Source organism: Bactrocera dorsalis, chromosome 1 (assembly GCF_023373825.1).
Source record: "Bactrocera dorsalis isolate Fly_Bdor chromosome 1, ASM2337382v1, whole genome shotgun sequence".
NCBI lineage: Eukaryota > Metazoa > Arthropoda > Insecta > Diptera > Tephritidae > Bactrocera > Bactrocera dorsalis.
The window spans coordinates 71,242,110-71,264,018 of record NC_064303.1 but is presented as its reverse complement, the minus strand read 5'-3'; the positions used below and the strand labels follow the sequence as shown (position 1 = coordinate 71,264,018).

At 37.1% G+C, this 21,909-nt stretch overlaps 2 protein-coding genes across 9 annotated transcripts in view; both read left to right on the top strand.

The window, feature by feature from the left end:
• Nucleotides 1-21,909, top strand: part of LOC105222100 (electroneutral sodium bicarbonate exchanger 1) — a 762,556-nt gene that overhangs the window by 688,406 nt on the left and 52,241 nt on the right. The window lies entirely within an intron of this gene.
• Nucleotides 12,253-13,322, top strand: LOC125775612 (jerky protein homolog-like). Its single transcript, XM_049446263.1, has 2 exons — nt 12,253-12,774; nt 12,831-13,322. The coding sequence occupies exons 1-2, from the start codon at nt 12,415-12,417 to the stop codon at nt 12,954-12,956; spliced, it is 486 nt and encodes a 161-aa protein (XP_049302220.1). The 5' UTR covers nt 12,253-12,414; the 3' UTR covers nt 12,957-13,322.

Below are 21,909 nucleotides of genomic sequence, written 5' to 3'. Positions count from 1 at the left end.
GTCAATTCACAACTGACTTACATCTTAATAGCTAGTTCTTTTATATGCTAAATTTATGCTAACGCACCTGAAAGTTTGCTGGCTAAATTCTGAGAAGAGGTTATTGAATTTACGTACTGATCGGAAATCGCTCAAACAGCTGTGTCAACACTATTGCATTAGTGAATTACGTGCGATCTGTATTGTAACAATTGCACTAGCAAATTACATAGAATCTGAATTGGCACAATTAAATAAAAAGTTTAATATTTTTGATTCTTAAGCAAATTAACAAAAAGCTCGTGCCGGATGTTGGCTAAGGGTTATTAACATTGGTGAAATAAAGTGCGTGTGTTTGTAACACTTGTAACACTGCTTGTGTTAACTCTTCCCCTCTTAAATCGATTGTCCTCAATCGGTATTATTACTAGGGTGCTGAATTTTTAATTTGTAGGAATGGACCATTTAGCTCACTTTCATTGGTTTTTAGCGTTTCAGATGTAACATAAAATTTTTGCTTATATTTAAAAATACAAATAAGAATAATTGCTACAATAATAATAAAAATTGCAAGTGCTATGTCTGTGCTCAAACTAATTACATGAGTGCTTCTATTTTCGTTTAATAATATCTTAATATAATCATCATGTTTTAGTTGCTTTAGGTGCAGATTCTTTAGTTTTAATTCCGTAGTTGTTATATTCGTATTTTCTCTAATTTTTGTGATTAGGTTTGGCAATATAATTTTGTCGTATATTTTTATTTTAACGTTTGAGTATGTTTTGTTTTTAGCAAAGATTTCACAATTTTCAAATTTAAGTAGGAATGTTCCTTTTATTTTTAAATCTACTTTATTACAATTATGAGATAATTTAGAGAAAAAATTTTTGAAAATTAATATACCAGGTAATATTTCGATTATATCAGTGTTTGTTAACGTTTGCATAGCGCAGTATGCTTCTTCAAAGTTCAGTATTTTCGATATACATATATCAGAATTTCTTTTTAGGTTTTTCTTAAGATTATTTTTGATATTTATGTCATATACATTGTTGTTCGAGTCCGTAAAATATTCGTAAGTGCTTAATTTTATAGATTTATTGTTCATATTAGGAATAGGTTCGAAAATTATTCTTGAAAGGATATTAGGAGAATATTGGGGAATTTGGAGGATTATTATAATGTTTTGATCTTGCGTGCCGACTGCTATCTTTATATTTGTGTAGCTGTCAAAGTCAGTTATTATGTCTAGTTCTGTTTTTGTTAAAACGTCCGAAGGGATTATACCGAGCTTACTTGAAAAAATTATTTGTCCAATATCGTTAATGTGATCTCGCAAAAGAGATATGTCATTGTCTATTCGGTACACCTGTTCTATAAATTGTACTTCGTCTTCTAATGTTTTTATCTTATTCTGTGTGTTTTCTTGAAATAAATTTATGTAGTCCTGAATAAGGGTCTGCTGCTCATTTATGTGACTCGTAATGTTACTAATTTGATTTGCTAAGATGTTGTTAAAGTAAGTTAGATTACCTATGTTGTTTTCCATAATTTGGTTATTTTGGTGAATTTTACTAAGGGCGTCATTGACCTGTTCTTCGTCCTCACTGTCCATAGTGCCTGCTATAAATCTCAGTCCTTTACCTAATATGTTTACTAAGCCTCGTTTCGTCTTAAGATGTGGGTGCAAATTATCTATTTTAGCTCTTAGTAAAATGAAGTTTTTATGTAAAGTATCCAATAATTGTTTGTCTTCGAAAGTTATTGCTGTTAATGCTTCGATGTTACGTGAAATTAAAAAAGTCGTTTCGTCGTATGCTGTCAGATTGACGAAGTGAAGGATCTTGTCGTAATGGTCGATTACCCTTAATTCGTCCGTCTTGATGGGAATATACCCGTTATTATTGGTCAAGTCTTGAATGTCAATTTGTTGAGCCATAATCGTCGTTGTCAGTAACAAATAAAATGCTATTTTTTCCATGATCCTTGGGGAAAACAAAAATAAGAAAACGTGTATTTATCGTTTACTGCTTAATATCATTCTTATGAACTATTTTTGCAGATTCTGTTTTGATTGTTGAGTTATAGTTTTGTGCTACAATCTCTTTTCTATACCTAGGTGATAATTTATTGCCTAATCTACGATTAATTTTTACGAATATTATGTCTCCTTTTAAATATTGCTTTGGTTGTGAACGATTTTTATTGTGGTAGCATAGGTCAGCGATTTGTTTATCCTGAAGTTTCTTTATTGTCTCTTGCCTATCAGCAAGTAATAATTTTGGATCGGAACTAACTCTTCTTCCAAAGAAAGTTTCTATTGGTTTTTTTCCAGTGGTGGAATGAACTGAATAGTTATATTCCTTAACAGATTTTTCTAAAAGTTCCTGAAATGATCTATGAGTTTTTTCTACTTGTAGACAACGCATTATTTCTTGAAGCGTGGAATGAAAACGTTCTACTTGTCCGTTTGAACAGCTTGTATATGGAGGAGTTCTATATATTTCTATCCCAAATTCATTTTCTATCATAAAATTTATTGATTCGGAGTTAAAGGATTTCTCATTGTCCATTACTATGGTTTGTGGCACAAAAGAGAAAAGAATGTCTCTTAATGGTTGCCTAATGTCTTCTGCTGCTTTTGATTGTATCATTTTTGCAATAGCGTATTTTGAAAATTTATCTACAGCGGTGAGAACTAATTGCTTGTTGGTTAGGAATATGTCTATGTGAACGATCTGACCTGGAAATTCTGGAATAGGTGTAGCCTGTATTTCGGGCTTTGACGGATGACGATCGTATTTATTTTCTTTACATGTAGTACATAGCTTTATAATTTTCTTGATTTTATTTGCCATTCCGGGAAAATAATATTTTTCTAAAATTTGTGTCCTGTTCTCCTTGCTATTTCTATGAGCACGATTGTGTGTTTTAATTATGAGTTCTTCTTGTTCTTGTTCACTAGTTATATCTTTAACTTCTACTTGTGTGAACCTGATCCGATATTTACTAAAATGTAAGGGATACAGTTGCTGAATCTTGCTCATTACAGGTTCGTTAGTTTTTATGCAATTTATCACCGACGGGTTGAGATATCTTTTGAGAATCGAAATTAAAGTTTGTTGGGAGTAGTCTGGTTCTGTTACAATATGACGATGGTATGTGGGAAATATTATTTTGAATTGATAACTAGAGACTTCATCTTGCTTCAGAAAAATTTGATTTTTGAAGACATTAATAGGTACTTCGATGCTGTATATTAAATTATGTGACGAGCTCTCGTCCGAGTTTGTTGCTATCGACAAGGTATTGACTTTAGACTCTTTTATTGGTATTCTTGACAATGCATCGGCAACGACATTCTGTTTGCCTGGTTTATAAAACAATTCATAGGAATATTCTTCTAAAGCTGCTTTCCATCTTTTCATTTTTGTATTACTGTTTTTGTTACTCAGCGCATATGTAAGCGGCTGGTGGTCAGTAAAAATTTGTACCTTAGCTGATCCGTATAGATAGTTTCGAAATGTGTTTAGAGCCCATATTATGGCTAACATCTCTTTCTCGTTAGCTGCATAATGCTCTTCAGTTTTATTTAGTGTTCTGGAGATGAACGCTAAAGGTTTCGAATCTTGAGATAGGACGGCTCCAATAGCATAGTTGGAGGCGTCTGTTACTAACTCGAATTTCTTACTGTAATCAGGGTATGCTAGTACAACATCTCTAGAAATAAGTGAATTTTTTATATTGTTAAAGGCTTGAACTGCTTCTTTATTCAAAGTGATTTTCACATGTTGAGATTTATTTTTGGAAATTCTCCCTTCTTCCCCTCTTAAGAGTGATGTCAAGGGTTTAGCTAATTTTGCATAGTCTTTTATAAATTTGCGATAGTATCCAGACATTCCCAGGAAGCTTCGGAGTTCCTTTAGGGTTGCTGGTTGTGGAAATTTGGCAATTGCATCTACTTTTATTGGATTTGTTTTTACACCATCCGGGGTGATAACGAAGCCGAGAAATTCTACTTCTTTTTTAAAAAAATTACATTTGTCTAATTGAACCTTCATATTGGCTTCTTCCAGAGTTTTGAATATTCTTTTTATGTGGTTAAAGTGTTCTTCTTCAGTTTTGCTGAAAATAATAATGTCATCGATATAAACATAACAACATTTTCCAATGTGCTCCCGGAGTATATCATCCAATGCTCGTTGGAAGATAGATGGGGCATTTTTTAATCCAAATGGTAACCTTGTAAATTCGTATTTACCGTTGTTAATAGAGAACGCGGTTTTTTCGATGTCAGATTTTTTTAGTGGAATTTGGTGAAAACCACTTTTTAAATCAAGAACGGAAAAGAAATTGCTATTTCCGAGCTGAGATATTACTTCTGATATCTCGGGTATAGGATATCTGTCTGCGGTTGTGACAGCATTTAGTTTCCTATAGTCAATTACCATACGGTATTGTTTGTTACCGGCTGAATCTGCCTTTTTTGGTACGATCCATACTGGTGAATTGTATGGTGATCTGGATGGCCTTATGATACCATCGTTTAAAAGTTTTTTTACTTGTGACTCTACCTCGCTCCTAAGGGATGCGGGGTAAGGATAGAATCGTGTGTAAACGGGAGAGTCAGTCGTCGTTCTGATCTGTCCCACGACCTTTGTTGTGTAAGTAAGTTTTTCGTCTGGTTCCGAGAACAATTTTGAATTAACACTTACAATCTTTTCCATTTCTTTACTTTGTTCGGAGGATAGGTTTTGCATTTTAATGTCTATTGTATTTACGCTTGGCGAAGGAAGCTGCTTAAGGTAAACAGTGAAACCGTTTCCTAGCTTCATATAGTTATTATTGGTATAGATTATTGCATTAAGTGCTTTTAGGGTGTCATTTCCTAATATTCCATCAAAAGTCTTCAAGGACGGCATTAGGTAAAGTCTTATTTTATTTGGGATATTAAAGAGTTGTACGTAAGTATGCTCACTAATCTTTACATCACCGATTATTGATCTTGCAAAAAATGGGTTTTCATTTTGTATTCTTTTTACAATTAATTCAGGTTTAACATAATTTTTACTTGATCCAGTATCTACCAGAAACTTTAAAATATTACCGCTCTCCGTCTTCACTTCGAAATAAGGAAGAGAAGAGCTAATCATGCTAAAAAATGGATATCGCTAGGCTCTCCATATTCAATTTTTTCATTTTCTTCTTCCATTGTATCAATGTGGAAGGTTCTCTGATGTTTGTTATGTTGGAAATTATTGGGCGAAGGAGGTCTCTTGCCTTGAAAGTGATTTTGAGGTGATCTATTCATATAATTAATTCGCCTTGAGTGGATACTTTGGTCAATATCCATTGGTTCAGGTTTTGGTTGGGGTTTTGGTGGTCTAGGAGGAGCATTTGTATTTTGGAAATGCATCTGTTGTCTACCCTGCTTGTCTAATTGCTGTGGTTGTGGCACATGTGCCAATTGAGGGTAAAAAATTTGGCGTTGACCTTGAGATGGATAATTTTTAGGAGAGAATCGATTATTGTGGTACATCTGTTTGGCGTGGTTTGCATGGTTTGTGCGAAAGTTCTGGTTACCTAATCTTAAGCATAGATGAAGGGCTTGTGGTAGGTCACGAGGTTCCTTTATGCCTAACAGTCTTGGTAGGTCTCCGTTTAGTCCTCTAATGAAGGTATCTAATGCCTTATCTCTATAGGACTGGGTCATCATGCGTAGGGATTCATTACCCATTTCAAGGCATCCTAATTTGTCCAAAATTAATGAAAGGTGTTTGTAAACTTGCTCATAAAACTCAGAAATTGTCTTGTTACCCTGTATTAAGGTTGTCATTTGATATTCCAAAGTGGAAAGATCGCGTTTGTCTGCATAATGCATAGTTAAGCACTTAGATATAGCTGACCAGTCAAGAGGCGTGTTGTATGATTCTAATGCCAGATCAGCATTCCCTACTATTTTATTTCTGACTACACTAAGTATACCGTAATATTTTGGTGTTCCTTTTTGGTTCTCATAGATATTGAGAATGCGGTCTACACTCTTTTTCCAAGAGTTAAATTCACCTGGACAACCGGAAAATTCTTTTAAATATTTTACTACGTCGGGTATTCTATCTAAATCCCCAAGATTTGTTAGATGCCTTTCTTCAATTGTCTGATCTACTGCGGAAGATAGGCTACTGTTAGGATTCAGTGTTGCTTCAACTACTAGTGGTCCTTGTCGCTTAAGAATGTCTGAAGCTATATTCGATATTAGGGCAGTTAAGTCGTCCATACTTAATTGGTTGTTTTGTGGTGCATTTGGAGCCGCCGGTGCTGCAGATGCAGCCGGTGCAAGGGAAGAGGGACGGATTAGGTTGTTAGGATTAGACATGGTTTTCTTTATCTATCCCTAGGACTCTCTCTTATAAAAATACTTAAAATACTTAAGCTTACGTTCTTGATGTATTTTCTGTTTTGTAGAGTTGTCTGTATTTTAGTTCCCTGATGGTCTCCTGGAAATCGGCGGTGTCTTCGTCTTCTCCGTATATTTGTCCTTTTGCGTCTTCTTCCGGGATTGGCGTGAACGAGGATATGGGGCTAGTGATGTCTTCCTCTGGATGTTGCTCGTTAGGCAGCATGAGTTTCTATCGCGTAGGCTGGTACGTAGTACCTCCTTTTTACCGAGGTTACTAAGGGGCCTTTGTCGAATTAAAAGTTTTTAGAGCCGCGGTTGCTAATGATTATATTTAGCGAAGAAGCTTTTTTTTTTTTTTTAATACTTTTACACGGCGCGTGATACAGATGGCTTTACGCTTCTTTGTATCCTTTCTTACACTTTACGTGATTTTTGATATTTTTACGCGGCGCGTGATACAGACGGCTTTACGCTCCTTTGTATCCTTTTTTACAGTTTATGTGGTTTTTACGTACAAACAGCTTTACGCTCGTTTGTAATCTGCTCGGGCGCCAGTTATGTTTTCTAGGGCGAAAACATATAAAAAAAATTATTTATTGAAAAATTATTTATTTTTTTTATTTTGTATTTTATTTTAATTGGACAGTATGTCCATCTTTTTTCCGAGTCAATTCACAACTGACTTACATCTTAATAGCTAGTTCTTTTATATGCTAAATTTATGCTAACGCACCTGAAAGTTTGCTGGCTAAATTCTGAGAAGAGGTTATTGAATTTACGTACTGATCGGAAATCGCTCAAACAGCTGTGTCAACATTATTGCATTAGTGAATTACGTGCGATCTGTATTGTAACAATTGCACTAGCAAATTACATAGAATCTGAATTGGCACAATTAAATAAAAAGTTTAATATTTTTGATTCTTAAGCAAATTAACAAAAAGCTCGTGCCGGATGTTGGCTAAGGGTTATTAACATTGGTGAAATAAAGTGCGTGTGTTTGTAACACTTGTAACACTGCTTGTGTTAACTTGTAAACAAATATAAAAGAACCATACGCATAATGTTTGTAAATTTGTCTACATGCAACATATATATGTAAATATGAACACTCAATGCTTCATGCGAAATTTCCGTTGATACGGACAACCAATGGCGAGCTTCATGCGAAATTTCCGTTGATACGGACAACCAATGGCGAAGCTCACATTTTTTGCTTTCGTGTCAAAGAGTCAATGTGTCGAAGGACCGACGCGGCGACAAAGCGGCACAACATTGTGTTGTTGCTAGAAAATCCGAGCTGTGCCGATCGCCAATTGACACTGCTTCCCTTGCCGCTGAAACAGCTTCGCATAGAAACCAGCGTAGATATGTATGTGTTTGTATGAGTGGCATACATATCGACGCACACTTTTGCAAGCCGCTTAAAAGTATTTTTTACATTTCTTGACAAATACAGTCAATCCCAGTTATGTGCCATAATCAAAGATACAGATTCTTGTGGTTTGTATGTAAAACTAAAAATATAATATGGCACATAAGCGTGTGCGAATACTTAAGCGAGTGGTACTTAAAACAATAATTTCTATGTATTTCATAAAAAATAAACCGTGAGAAGCAGCAAGATGTAGGGAGTTAAGAGGGATGATTTTCATTTAAGCGAAGTACTACTTAAGCGGTACTCACTGTACTCATAACTCAGAGGAATAATGAATATTTTCTTTGAAACATTTCTTGACTTGAAAATCGACAAATAAACTATGTGCATAATAACCAAAAAATATAACTACTTTATATCCAAAACTCAAATTTTATTTCAATGAGTGCATAACAACCAAAAAATATAACCACTTTATATCCAATATTGAAAAAAAATTTAAGTTTTCGTTATAAAATGGATAAATTTTGATTATTATATCTGTCAGCGATTTCCATTTATTTTTGATGATACATTGGTTTGTATTTTAGTCGACGATATATATATTATTATATTTAAAATATGAGTTTTGGGTATGAAGTGGTTATATTTTTTGATATATTGAAATAAAATTAGAGTTTTCGTACTGTACTGTATACTTCACACTTTATTACGTAATATTATTATATAATATTATTTACACATATGTATATACATATAATATTAATACATGTATATAATATTACTTATTTGAATAAAAGATTATAGTGCAATTTAATTAATTTGATGTGAAAAATGAGAAAAAAGTGTGTTTAAAGTGGTGAAATAACTCCTTGAAATGGTCCAATTTTGCGAATTTTTGAACTTTAAGGCCAAAACTAAGCGTTTGCGGACCCTATAACCTTATATGTTTTTTAATCAGGAGGACTTCCTCTTTCCAACGGTACCTTCAAATCGCGGCGCCAAAGAAATCGGAATTGTGCCTTAATTTGCTTTGCACGCAAAATGTTCGGTTTGGATACGAAAATTTAACACTAAACTATATAATAATATATATATTGTCACCTAAAATACAAACCAATGTATCATCAAAAATAAATGGAAATCGCTGATAGATATAATAACCAAAATTAACCATTTTATAACGAAAACTTAAATTTTGAGTGCATGATAACCATAAATTATAACCTCTTTATACCGAAAAGCCAATATATTTTTTTTATTTTCAACGCAACACTACGCGAAAGTGCTTCAGTCACCCCGGGTTTTCGCTCGCCCAGGGTTATTTTCTTAGAGCGCGGCCGAAGGCCGCCAACACAGAAAGGAGTACTACGCGAAAGTACTTCAGTCACCCCGGGTATTCGCTCGGCCAGGGTTATTTTTTTAGAGCGCGGCTGAAGGCCGCCAACGCAGAAAGGAGTACTACGCGAAAGTACTTCAGTCACCCCGGGTATTCGCTCGGCCAGGATTATTTTTTTAGAGCGCGGCTGAAGGCCGCCAACGCAGAAAGGAGTACTACGCGAAAGTACTTCAGTCACCCCGGGTATTCGCTCGGCCAGGGTTATTTTCTTAGAGCGCGGCCGAAGGCCGCCAACACAGAAAGGAGTACTACGCGAAAGTACTTCAGTCACCCCGGGTATTCACTCGGCCAGGATTATTTTTTTAGAGCGCGGCTGAAGGCCGCCAACGCAGAAAGGAGTACTACGCGAAAGTACTTCAGTCACCCCGGGTATTCGCTCGGCCAGGATTATTTTTTTAGAGCGCGGCTGAAGGCCGCCAACGCAGAAAGGAGTACTACGCGAAAGTACTTCGGTCACCCCGGGTATTCGCTGATGATTTTATTATAGTATAAAATTGTAATATGTATATAAAAATGTTATATTACAATCATATGTATAGTATAATATTATCACACGATTTTACTTATATGTGTTTATTAAATATAAATCACATATTATTCATATATGTATGTATGTATTCACATATTCAATTTTAGCTCGAAAAATCTTCTTTATAGTTTTTTTATAGTTAATAAAGAAAAAGGAATCACTCGAAAGTACGCTAAAAAAATCCTTCATATTTGGTTTTTAAGGTGTGGCAATGCTGGTTTTCCTCGTAAATATAAACACTCTAAGCTTTTCAGCCATAAATTTGGTAAGTGATTTTAAATTACTAAATTTGGCTGAAAAATTACAAAATAAAAGTGAAAAGTGAACTTATTTCAATGTTAAGAGTGTATATTTAAATATAGTGAGTGAAAAACGTGAAAATATTCTGTGAAACATGTAGAAATACCATGTGTTCTTAGTGCAAATTTTTGGAGGTGAATATTTTTAAAAATATTAGCTATTTTTACATAATTTTTGGATATTCCTCCTCTGGAGAAGCCCCCCTATCCGTACGTACCCCATTTATACGGAAATTCGGTTTTTTTTACCCCTCGGAATCCTGCCCCTCGGAATCCTGCCCAAATTAATAACTTTTTGTGATTTATTAAATTAATAAATGAAAAGTATACTTCAAAACTTAATGCTACTAATATAAGTACTTTGCGTTTGTGGTTTGATTTTTTTCTTAAATTTGACCACACATATATATTGTGGAATAAACATTTATCGAAAAAAAAGAAAAACTCCAAAAAAATAGTGTTAGAATTACAAACGTGGTTTGCATATAAAAGTAATAAAAATTGTAAAGTCAATGCAACCAGAACAATACTCGTATATTACAACAACAAAACCACATATGTTCTCACGAAAATAAGTGACTTTCATCTGAAAAAAAAGGAGAATAGAGCAATACCATATTTAATATAAAGAAAAGAATCATTTCATATTTAGAGACAACAAAAAAAAAAAAAATACATAATCATCGTTTGCATTGTAAATTTTTCAACATCAGCAAAGCGAGAGAATCTACAACAACAACAACACAAGAGCAGTTTGCACAAACTGTAGCGGAAACAGAACCGTTTTGACAAAAACAAAACAATGGCGTTGACACTAGCTGAATGTTTACGAGAAGGGAGGAGCCTACCGCCATTTACTGGAAGTAGTGAGTACTCACTTAGTAATTATTTTCGCAACGTCTCAACCGTTCTCCAATTGACTCCAATTGAGCACGTAGGTACTTTGCAAAGAGTGCTTAGAAACCGTTTACAGGGAAACGCATTAAGAGCAGTGGAGACATTAGTTAATCCTACCTGGGATGATATTGTGAGTAAACTTAAAGAAGAATTTGGAATAAAGAGAACGTTTTTTAATTTAAGAATAGATGCTCTTAACCTTCCTATACTCGCGCCAATTTTTGTAACACCTATACTCGCGCACGGTGTCACAGACCGATACAGTAGACTCGCGGTAACAAAAACACCGCCTTGTGTGAACACCGGCTAACATGAACATAATTTTTTTTACACTGAATACTCGGTAGCGTGAACACGGTGAGAAAGCCCTATAACGTGAACAAATTTAAAATGCATTTAAAACGTTATTTTCTTTTCTACATGCATGCATATGTATGTTAGTTATGCGAATCGTTTTTATAAAACGGGGAATACCCGTAAATTATTGCTTATGAGTATACTGGGATGGATCGATGTGGATTGGCATTAAGATTAGTGCGCGTTGCTGACTTTGCATGATCTAATCTAAAGTTACTCGTGAAAAATGTCGCAAAAACGACCAAAATACTTGTCTTTAAAGGAAAAAGTTGATGTAATAGAAAAATTAAAAGGAGGGTCAAGCGTAACCAGCCTAGCAAACCAGTACAGTGTTGCAAAATCAACAATTTGCGCTATCAACAAAAAAAAAGATAGCATTTTAAAATGTATTAACAGTACATTTTCGGGGCCTGGAAAGCGGAAGACTTTTAAAATGGAAAAAGCGCTTTACCGTTGGTTCCTTAAACAGCGACAAAAAAATTACCCTGTTAATGGATTGATAGTTCATTCAAAAATTAAAGAAACTCAAAGCGATTTTAATGCGAGTGATGGATGGTTGCAACGCTTTAAGAAGCGTTATGGTGTGCGTTTTATTAAAATAAGTAAGTGGAGAAAAGTTATCTTCTAGACCTGAACTTGTGGACCCTTTCAAAAACAAGCTGCAAGCTAAAATTAAAGAGCTAGGTCTGTCGCACGATCAAATATATAATGCAGACGAATTGGGACTATTTTGGAAGCTGCTACCTGACAGAACATACGTATCCTCACAAGAAAAAAATGCTCCTGGAAGAAAAACGGAAAAACAGCGTGTCACTTTTCTGGCTTGTACAAACGCAACAGGGGTGCATAAAGTTAAACTTCTTGTTATTGGAAAGGCAAAAACTCCTCGTTTTTTTTTTTTTTTAATTTTGATTCTCCTGTTGACTACAATTGCTTCAAGTCGTCATGGATGACGGCTGCCATTTTTAAACATTGGTTTCACCATTCGTTTGTACCACAGGTTAAAAAATCAGTTTGAGTGATTTCAAACTTTTACATGTGTATTTCTTATTATTGGAGGTCAGGAAATTTTTAAAAGATCAAGGATTGCCCAATAAAGCTCTGCTATTGATAGACAATGCCCCATCTTATCCTCCCGAAAATGAATTGAGTTCAGATGACGAGTTAATAACTGCAATGTTTATGCCACTTAATGTCACTCCACTCATACAGCCAATGGATCAAAATGCCATACGACTTACAAAACTTTTCTACAGAAATAGTCTTTTGGCATCAATTGTAGCCACAGGGACTGATGTTATTAAAGCCCTAAAGAAATTGACGTTAAGAGACGCTATTGGCTATTTAGATTTAGCTTGGCAACGTCTTGAAAAGGAAACAATAGCAAAATGCTGGACGAACATTTTAAGCTCTATAGAAGATGAAAAAGACTGTGATGTAGATATTCCATTAGCTACTTTGAGAGAAAGGATTTGTTTACCAATTAACTGCCAACAAGAACGCGCAATAGAACTGCTTCATTCAATTAATCCAGAGGTTTGAACCTTTTCTTCCATCCAATAACTCATTTGATTTAAATTGTGTATTTGCAGGTTAGTTTTTCAATTGCTGATATCAATGAATGGACTGAAGATTTTCCTAACTCAACCGAAACGAACGAGGTAGTGATGAAAGTGAAAGCGAGGATAGTAATCTGGAAAGACCACATACAAGAATAAAGCCTAGTGAAGCAATCAACATTTTTAATAAAGCTTTGGAATGGGCGGAAGATGAAAATATAAGTCCAACATATATCAGCGTACTTAAACGTCTCCGCGAAAAAGCCGTGTTCAGCAATTTGCAAAAAAAAGAAAATCCAAAAAAAGATGACCCATTTTTTCCAATAATTTCAATAGGTATTTTTTTTCTTAACAAAACCTAAACATATAAATTACATGTTTTTACAATCTGAAATAAAATAAAAATAAATGAATTTGAGTTAAAACACATGTTTAATTGATTTGAAAAATTTTAAAAATTATACCTTCGGAAACGTGAACAACCTCGCAAACGTAAACACGCTCGGTTTTTAATAGTTCACGTTACCGCGAGTGTACTGTAGTTTGTACCCCTACAACATATTTTGTTTAACAAGAAACACATAAACTATTACTGTTATTTTAAAGTTTAGGATGTGATGAAACAAAACAGTATAATTAAAAGTGATTTTATTAATTATTTTACCGACTTATAGTTTTTATAGTTTTTATCTGCATAAAAATAATTACGAAAATGTATTTCGTCGGTCTCACAGACCAACACGCGAGTATAGGAAGGTTAATATCGAAGCCATTGAAGAGTTACATTGTAAGTTAAGAATGATATTAAGCCAAATGAACACGAAATACTCTTTGGAACCTAACGAAATGTATACTCCCTTAAATAACGAAAAATTAATTTTTTATGTTTTTGCCAATTATTTACCAGTACATATTAAATCTCTTTTACTGCAAAATAATATAAGCTCAATAAATACAGCTTATACGTTTTATTTACAAAAAAAAAGAGAGTGTGCTTATGACCGCACGACTGAAGTAAAACTTCTTTCTCTCTATCTATATGTATATATGGAGGATGGAGTCATGTGTAGAAGTTCACGCAAGTGACGAAAGTTCTCTGATCGCCATTCACTTGGGAGTGGCCAGAAACGAAACATCCCCTGCATAGGGTTGTGCGCTGGGTTTGGGACCCGCCACGTAAAAAAACACCCCCAATGAAAAAGCAAACACAGCCTCGGATGAGAGACCCCCCTTTTGATGACGACCATGGCAAACGAAATAAGGACTATGATTTGAGGGCATGCACCTGGAATGTCCGGTCCCTTAATTGGGAAGGTGCCGCTGCCCAGCTGGTAGATGTCCTCGTAAAGATAAAGGCTGACATCACCGCCGTCCAAGAAATGCGATGGACGGGACAAGGACAGAGACCTTGGACCTTGTGACATTTACTACAGTGGCCATATAAAGGAGCGCAAGTTTGGTGTTGGATTCGTGGTGGGAGAGAGACTCCGTCGCCGAGTACTATCATTCACTCCGGAGAATGAACGTCTAGCCACAATCCGCATCAAAGCGAGGTTCTTCAACATATCGCTGATTTGCGCCCACGCCCCGACGGAAGAGAAGGACGATGTGACCAAAGATGCTTTTTATGAGTGCTTGGAGCGCACTTATGAGAGATGCCCCCGCCACGATGTCAAAATCGTGCTTGGCGACTTCAACGCCAGGATGGGCAAAGAAGGTATCTTTGGCACTACGGTCGGTAAATTCAGCCTCCACGAGGAAACATCCCCAAATGGGTTGAGGCTGATCGACTTCGCCGGGGCCCGAAATATGGTTATCTGTAGTACTAGATTCCAGCATAAGAAGATACATCAAGCTACCTGGCTGTCTCCGGATCGAAAAACCACCAACCAGATCGATCATGTTGTGATAGACGGAAGACACGTCTCCAGTGTTTTAGATGTGCGTGCGCTCCGAGGTCCTAACATCGACTCGGACCACTATCTTGCTGCAGCCAAGATTCGCACCCGCCTCTGTGCAGCAAAAAACGCACGCCAACAAACACAAGGAAGGTTCGACGTCGAGAAGCTGCAATCACAACAGACAGCCGAACGATTTTCTACTCGGCTTGCACTCCTGCTCTCTGAGAGCACTCGTGAACAACTCGGTATAAGGGAACTGTGGGACGGCATTTCAAACTCCTTACGTACAGCTGCAACCGAAACCATTGGTTTTCGGAAAGTGCAAAAGAACAGCTGGTACGATGAGGAGTGCCGTGTCGCAGCGGAGAGAAAACAGGCTGCCTACCTCGCAACGTTACGATCGACCACAACACGTGCGGGATGGGATAGATACCGAGAGTTGAAGAGGGAAGCGAGACGCATTTGCAGACAGAAGAAGAAAGAGGCCGAAATGCGTGAGTACGAACAGCTTGATAAGCTGGCCGACAGGGGTAATGCTCGAAAATTCTACGAAAAAATGCGGCGACTTACAGAAGGTTTCAAGACCGGAGCATACTCTTGTAGAACCCCCCAAGGTGATCTAATTACCGATGCCCAGAGCATACTTAGATTATGGAGGGAACACTTCTCCAGCCTGCTGAATGGCAGTGAACACATAGCACCAGGAGAAGGCGAACCCGATTCCCCAATCGATGACGATGGAGCAGACGTTCCATTGCCCGACCATGACGAAGTTCGAATAGCAGTTGCCCGCCTGAAGAACAACAAAGCGGCAGGGGCAGACGGATTGCCGGCCGAGCTATTCAAACACGGCGGCGAAGAACTGATAAGGAGCATGCATCAGCTTCTTTGCAAAATATGGTCGGATGAGAGCATGCCCAACGATTGGAATTTAAGTGTGCTATGCCCAATCCATAAAAAAGGAGACCCCACAATCTGCGCCAACTACCGTGGGATAAGCCTCCTCAACATCGCGTACAAGGTTCTATCGAGCGTATTGTGTGAAAGATTAAAGCCCACCGTCAACAAACTGATTGGACCTTATCAGTGTGGCTTCAGACCTGGTAAATCAACAACCGACCAGATATTCACCATGCGCCAAATCTTGGAAAAGACCCGTGAAAGGAGAATCGACACTCACCACCTCTTCGTCGATTTCAAAGCTGCTTTCGACAGCACGAAAAGGAGCTGCCTTTATGCCGCGATGTCTGAACTTGGTATCCCCGCAAAACTAATACGGCTGTGTCACTCCAGCTCTGAAAGTATTCGACGCAGTACCCGCCGCGGGAAGCAGAGGAAGAGGAAGAGCTCCACTCCGGTGGAAGGACCAAGTGGAGAAGGACCTGGCCTCGCTTGGAATACCCAATTGGCGCCACGTAGCGAAAAGAAGAAACGATTGGCGCGCTGTTGTTGACTCGGCTATAATCGCGTAAGCGGTGTCTACGCCAGTAAAGAGGAAGAAGATATGTATATATATGAATGTGTGTGTGCAATATATACATGTATGCACATATACGTATATTTATTTCCTACAAATATTTAAATTTATTTTATGTTTTCATTAGTAAATTAATATTTTTGCATAGATCTTTTATTTTTTTTGCATTGTTTTATTCGTTATTTTCATTATTGGGTACATCAGAGGAACACATAGAGCGGGGCAGGCTGCAAGCGACATCTGTCAAATATTAAAATACACACGTTCTTATGGACACAGTTATGTAGTTGTGCAGCTGTCTAAATAACTGTGTCCTTAAGAATTTGTGTATTTCAATATCAGATTCAGATGGCGCTTGCAGTCTGTCGCGTTCTATGTGTTCAGCACATCAATCTGTCAAAGCATTGACGCGACGAGACGCGAAAGAAACTAACAAACGATCGCCGATTGTTACCGCTTCCCTTGCCGCTGTAACAGCTTCGCCATCCAACGTGCGTAAATATGTATTCATATGTATGAACTTGCATAAGGAGCATGCATGCATGTGTTTATGTCTTCATATTCATATTCATGCATACATATATTTATGTCTCTTCATATTCTTGCGTATGTGAGACAGAGACATAATGTATTTTGTACACATTTTCGGTGTCAAAATGAAACAAAATGTAAACAAGCAAAACGAAATTCTTCGTTGGGAGTCTCTTCATATTCTCTTCATCGGCCATATATGCCTTGTCATCATATGCCGTAAATACATATAGTTATTTCTGTCTCTTCATATTCTCGGTTAGAATATGTGAGAGAATTGTAAACAATGTTAAAATTGCGAGGCGAATTCCGACCTTACATACAATGTTAACAAATTTTATGTTCTCTTTCTATACTTTTAAGTTCTCTGGTTCTTGCAAATTTGTCTACATGCACACATAATTACATATGTATGTACGTGAATATGCGCGACCGCTTGGTCTTTTAATATGTACATGTGAAAATGTTCAATATTCCTCTTATTCATGTGTACAGTCAATCCCGGTTAAGTAGTACTCCGCTTAAATGAAAGTCATCCCTCTTAACTGCCTATATCTTGTTGCATCTCACGGTTTGTTTTTTGAAATACATTCAAACTATTGTTTTAAGTATGTACGACTCGGTTAAGTATCCGCAGTCGCTTATGTACCATATTATATTTTTATTTTTGACAAACCACAAAAATCTGTATCTTTGATTGTGCCACATAACCGGGATTGACTGTATTTTACGCGGCTTACAAAAATCTGCGTCGATATGTATGCAAGCTCATTTATATATATTCATATATATTTACGCAAGTTTATTGGCGAAGCTGTTAGCGCGGCAAGGGAAGCGGTAACAATAGACAATCGTTCGCTTATTGTTTCGGCACAGCTAGGATTTTCTACCAACAACACAATGCTGTGTCGACAGATTGACTCGTTGACATGGAAGCAAAAAACGCGAGCTTCGCCATTGGTTGTCCGTCTCAACGGAGATTTCGCTTGAAGCATTGAGTGTACATACATATGTACTGCATCTAGACAAATTTACAAACATTATCCCTATGGTCTAGCATATTTGTTTACATGCACACATAATTATATATGAGCACATGTGACCGATCTATAAATTATAAGCAGAGTCGTTTGAGCATAGTAAATAAGCGAATCTGTACGCATACATTACTTTACATTGGAATTCGCATTATTTTTCTCATTTAACAGTGAAAATGCTCAATTCTGCTATATTCGTGGTGAAACACGCTTATAATTTGTCTGTGGTGAAACTGGACCATCTCGACCGAGTTAGCCAAAAATATTTTTACGATCTCCGCGCCGTGAACCTTCTCTATATTAAACGTTCTCTGTCTATATTACACGTTCTCTGCGTTCACCTCGCCTGATTACACTTAGGCGAATCACACTAAGGCGAATCACACTTAGGCGAATCACACTTTTCACCAGTTTACTCCCCAAGCCAAGCGCGCCTAAAGAAGTTTTACTTCAAAAAATGCCTTAATTCACAATTAAGGAAATTTCAAAACTAACAAAAGCTTATCGTCCTTACGTAAGCGCTCCACATAAGGTTAGTGAATGGGAATCTGTTGTACAACTTGAACACCTCACTTAAAAAATTATAATTCTAAATGAAGCCGTTCGCAATTACCAGCTACTCTCTCGCAAGATTCCTCTAATTTCATAGTCCTAAGTCTTGGGCTAAGGAGTACCCATTCTGGCCACATCTGAACCAGGCGTGGAGTTACTAACCTTTATAAGCCGATAACATAGAAAAGGCAAATAATAAACAAGCGGTGTTCCATACCGATGAAATTAGCAATTTTAAATAACCGCCAATGAAATGAATAAAAGCAAAAAAAAAACCCATACACTTGTAAACCGTAATAATGACTCACCAAAAAAAAAACAAATCAAATAAACAAAATATTAAATAAAAAAAAGTTGCTTCTCTTAAATACCTGCACGCAAATTAAAATGCATACAAAATACCTGTGTCATGTTTAAATCAAAATCCGTTTTCTGCACACCCGAATAAATGAGAGTATATTACAACTGCATCATCAAATACTTCTGCTGTCAGACAACCACATATTCGTGGAAAACTAGGCAAAATATTCGCCTAGGGGGCCCAGGATGTTTAAATGAGTTAAGCATCCACCCCCTCTACATGATAAAACTGGCGCATCCTAATGCGACAGCTTCATTCACCACAGCTGATGACACCAACACAACTCACCATACCTATACACTCACTCATCAAAAAGGCTGGACAAGGAGAAAGCAGACACTATCGTTCACCCTATTGGCATAGCAACTTTCGTTTATACAATTCGATCTGATACTGCGCCGCGTCAGCATTATTTTGGGTTCCGATCGAAAGAGTTCCGCCCGCGCCGATTCGCTGCAATCCATTAGACATCGATTCGTCTCATACACTTCAAAACACACATTCCATCCTACGCAGCGCCTCGTAAATACCTCCTTTGTCAACTCAGCGGTCCGAGGTGCAACTTTTATCCACCTCGCTCCGTGCATCTACATACCTTCGTCGTACATTAATTAGTATCAGTTAATACAAATTTTATATTAATATTTTTTATAAGAATTTAATAAACATTATATTAAATGATTGTACATTTGAAAGTGAGTGTTTTTATTGAAGAAGCGTTGAAGTGGCTTGTTCTACTGTTTGCAAATTTAGCACCTCATCTTACGAATATAAAAAAATTCTCTACACCGGGTTTTAGACTCAATGTTACAAACCACTCAGATGGAAAGGCAAATGGTGGAATAACAATGTTGGTTAAAAAACGATTAAATCACCACGCATTAAAATCTAATGCTACAGCGCAGTTACAAGCTACACCAATATCTATAAAAAAATCGCTACGGGGACTTAAACCTGACGGCAGTATACTGCCTACTTCGTTTTAAAATTACAACCATCCAATTTAAAGACTTTTTTGGTCATAGATTTCTAGCAAGTGGAAATAACAATGCAAAACACACATACTGGGGCTCACGACTAAATAATCCGAAAGGACGACAACTGTATCGTACTATTACTGGTTACTGGAAAGCGCGTAGTTTTAGTTTTATTCGTCACATCGGGTCATGCTATACCTTTTTGAAAAGCTCATTTCACGCGCTAACACGTGTTTGATTGATTGTCGTTTCTTTTAAGCCGTTCGTTAAGTTATAGTGTCTCAAACATGGAGCAAAATACATAGAAAATACGGCATGTTTTACAGTACTACTACGATAAAGGCAAAAATGCATCTCAAGCCGCCAATAAAATTTGTGCAGTTTATGGACCCGATATAGTTTCCATTTCCACCGCACAACGATGGTTTCAACGTTTTCGTTCTGGTGTAGAAGTGGTCGAAGATGCGCCACATTCCGGAAGGCCTGTCGTCGAAAATTGCGATAAAATCGCTGAATTGGTCGAAAGAGAACGGCATAGTAGCAGCCGTAGCATCGGTCAAGAGCTGGGCATGAGTCGTCAATAATTCATTTCAATTTCAATAAAAAAAAAATTCAATAAAAATACCGCAAGACTTTTTTGACCCATTATAAATAACCTTGATAAAACATTTCCTGGTAAGGCGACACATTGGTCTAGTGATGGTAACAAAAGACCGGATTTAATTGATTTTGCTGTAATCAAGAATGTAGATATATCGCACATAACAGTTGATACATGTACTGACCTATCTTCTGATTACTCTCCAGTATCAAAAAAGATATATGAACAACCCATATTCGCTGAACCAAAAGTGAGTCTAACATCTTATAAAACGAATTGGCTAAAATATAAAAAAACTAGCTGACCCTGCAGCCGTTGTCCTGCGTGAAATTATGTAGTTTGAAATGAAAAGAAAGTTTTTCCATATAAAATATTTTTAGGTAATTTCATTGATGCACTCTGTGATAAACGATATTTTTCGTTTTGTTGTCAGGTTCGAAAACGATCAAAGCAGATGGTTTTCCGACACGGGAACATGCGACATACAGTTGTCCGTGTGAAAAACATGCATTTTCCAGATTCAGGCCAAAAACACTCAGTGATTGGCTATGTGATTTATTAATTGTCATGGCGAATGCGAGACGAATTGGAAATTGGATTCGCTTAAACTCGAATGGCATATCGGTTGGGATCATTGGAATTCTCGGAATGAGAAATTCCTCACCTTTGAATTTTCCTTTTTTGTAGTCTCGCGTGAATCACATTGGCCATGAGTTTTGTGACCGCTAAACGCGTTCCGTTGCATAATTTTGGTTGGTTGAGATTGCGAAACATGATGACGACTGAACCAACCTTCAATTGTAAATTGTGCGGTGGCAAGCCAGGCACATCCAATGAATTCAAGAACTCGGTTGGGTAGTTGGTTTCTTCGTCTTCGTTTGTTACACAGTCGATAGATTTGAAGGAATGCAGTGTCCCAACGATTTGATTTTGAATTTTGAAGTTTAAGTAATCTACATCCTTGTTCTTTGCTAAAATTACTCTTTCACTCAACCAATCGTAGTTTTTGTGGTTAGCAATGATGTTCGGAAACACTTTGTTGATGAGCTCCTCTTTCGTTGAGACGAAGTTGCAAATATTTGGCGGGAACGAAATGAATCCATTCGATGCGTCGACAGGAACAGGACCATTACCGATAGTTAGCAGTTGATTGGAGAACAGTTCGGCAGATGGATCGTTTAGCACTGCAACTCGCAAGTTTTGCCGTCAGCTGAAGTTTCCACACATAACGCCACAATGGTGATGATTTGAGGCAAGCATTGATCTCATCGGCAGCGGTCGATCGTGGTATTACTGGTAGTGTTTGCCGGAAATCGCCTGAGAGTAAAATCAATGCACCCCCAAAATGTCTTGCGTCATTACGCAGATCTTTCATAGTGCGATTCAGAGCTTCTAACGCGCGTTTATGCGACATTGTGCATTCGTCCCAGATAATGATTTTGCTTGCTACCAAAACTTTGGCCATTGCTGAATGTTTCGCTATGTTTCATGTCGGCTCTTCAACCGCTTGCTGGTTTAATGGCAATTTTAATGCAGAATGAGCGGTTCCGCAACCTTCCAACATCGTTGCCGCTGTTCCAGAAGAAGCAACTGCTACAACAATTTCTGATCTTGCACGAACTGCAGCCAAAATCAATGATATGAGGAATGTCTTCCCAGTCCCACCAGGCGCATC

What these genes read in the sequence shown, in the direction of transcription:
- LOC125775612 (XM_049446263.1), top strand. Translation starts at nt 12,415, where the DNA reads ATGTTTATGCCACTTAATGTCACTCCACTCATACAGCCAATGGATCAA. An exon ending in TTCATTCAATTAATCCAGAG is followed by an intron (nt 12,775 to 12,830) that starts GTTTGAACCTTT and finishes GTGTATTTGCAG; the next exon opens with GTTAGTTTTTCAATTGCTGA.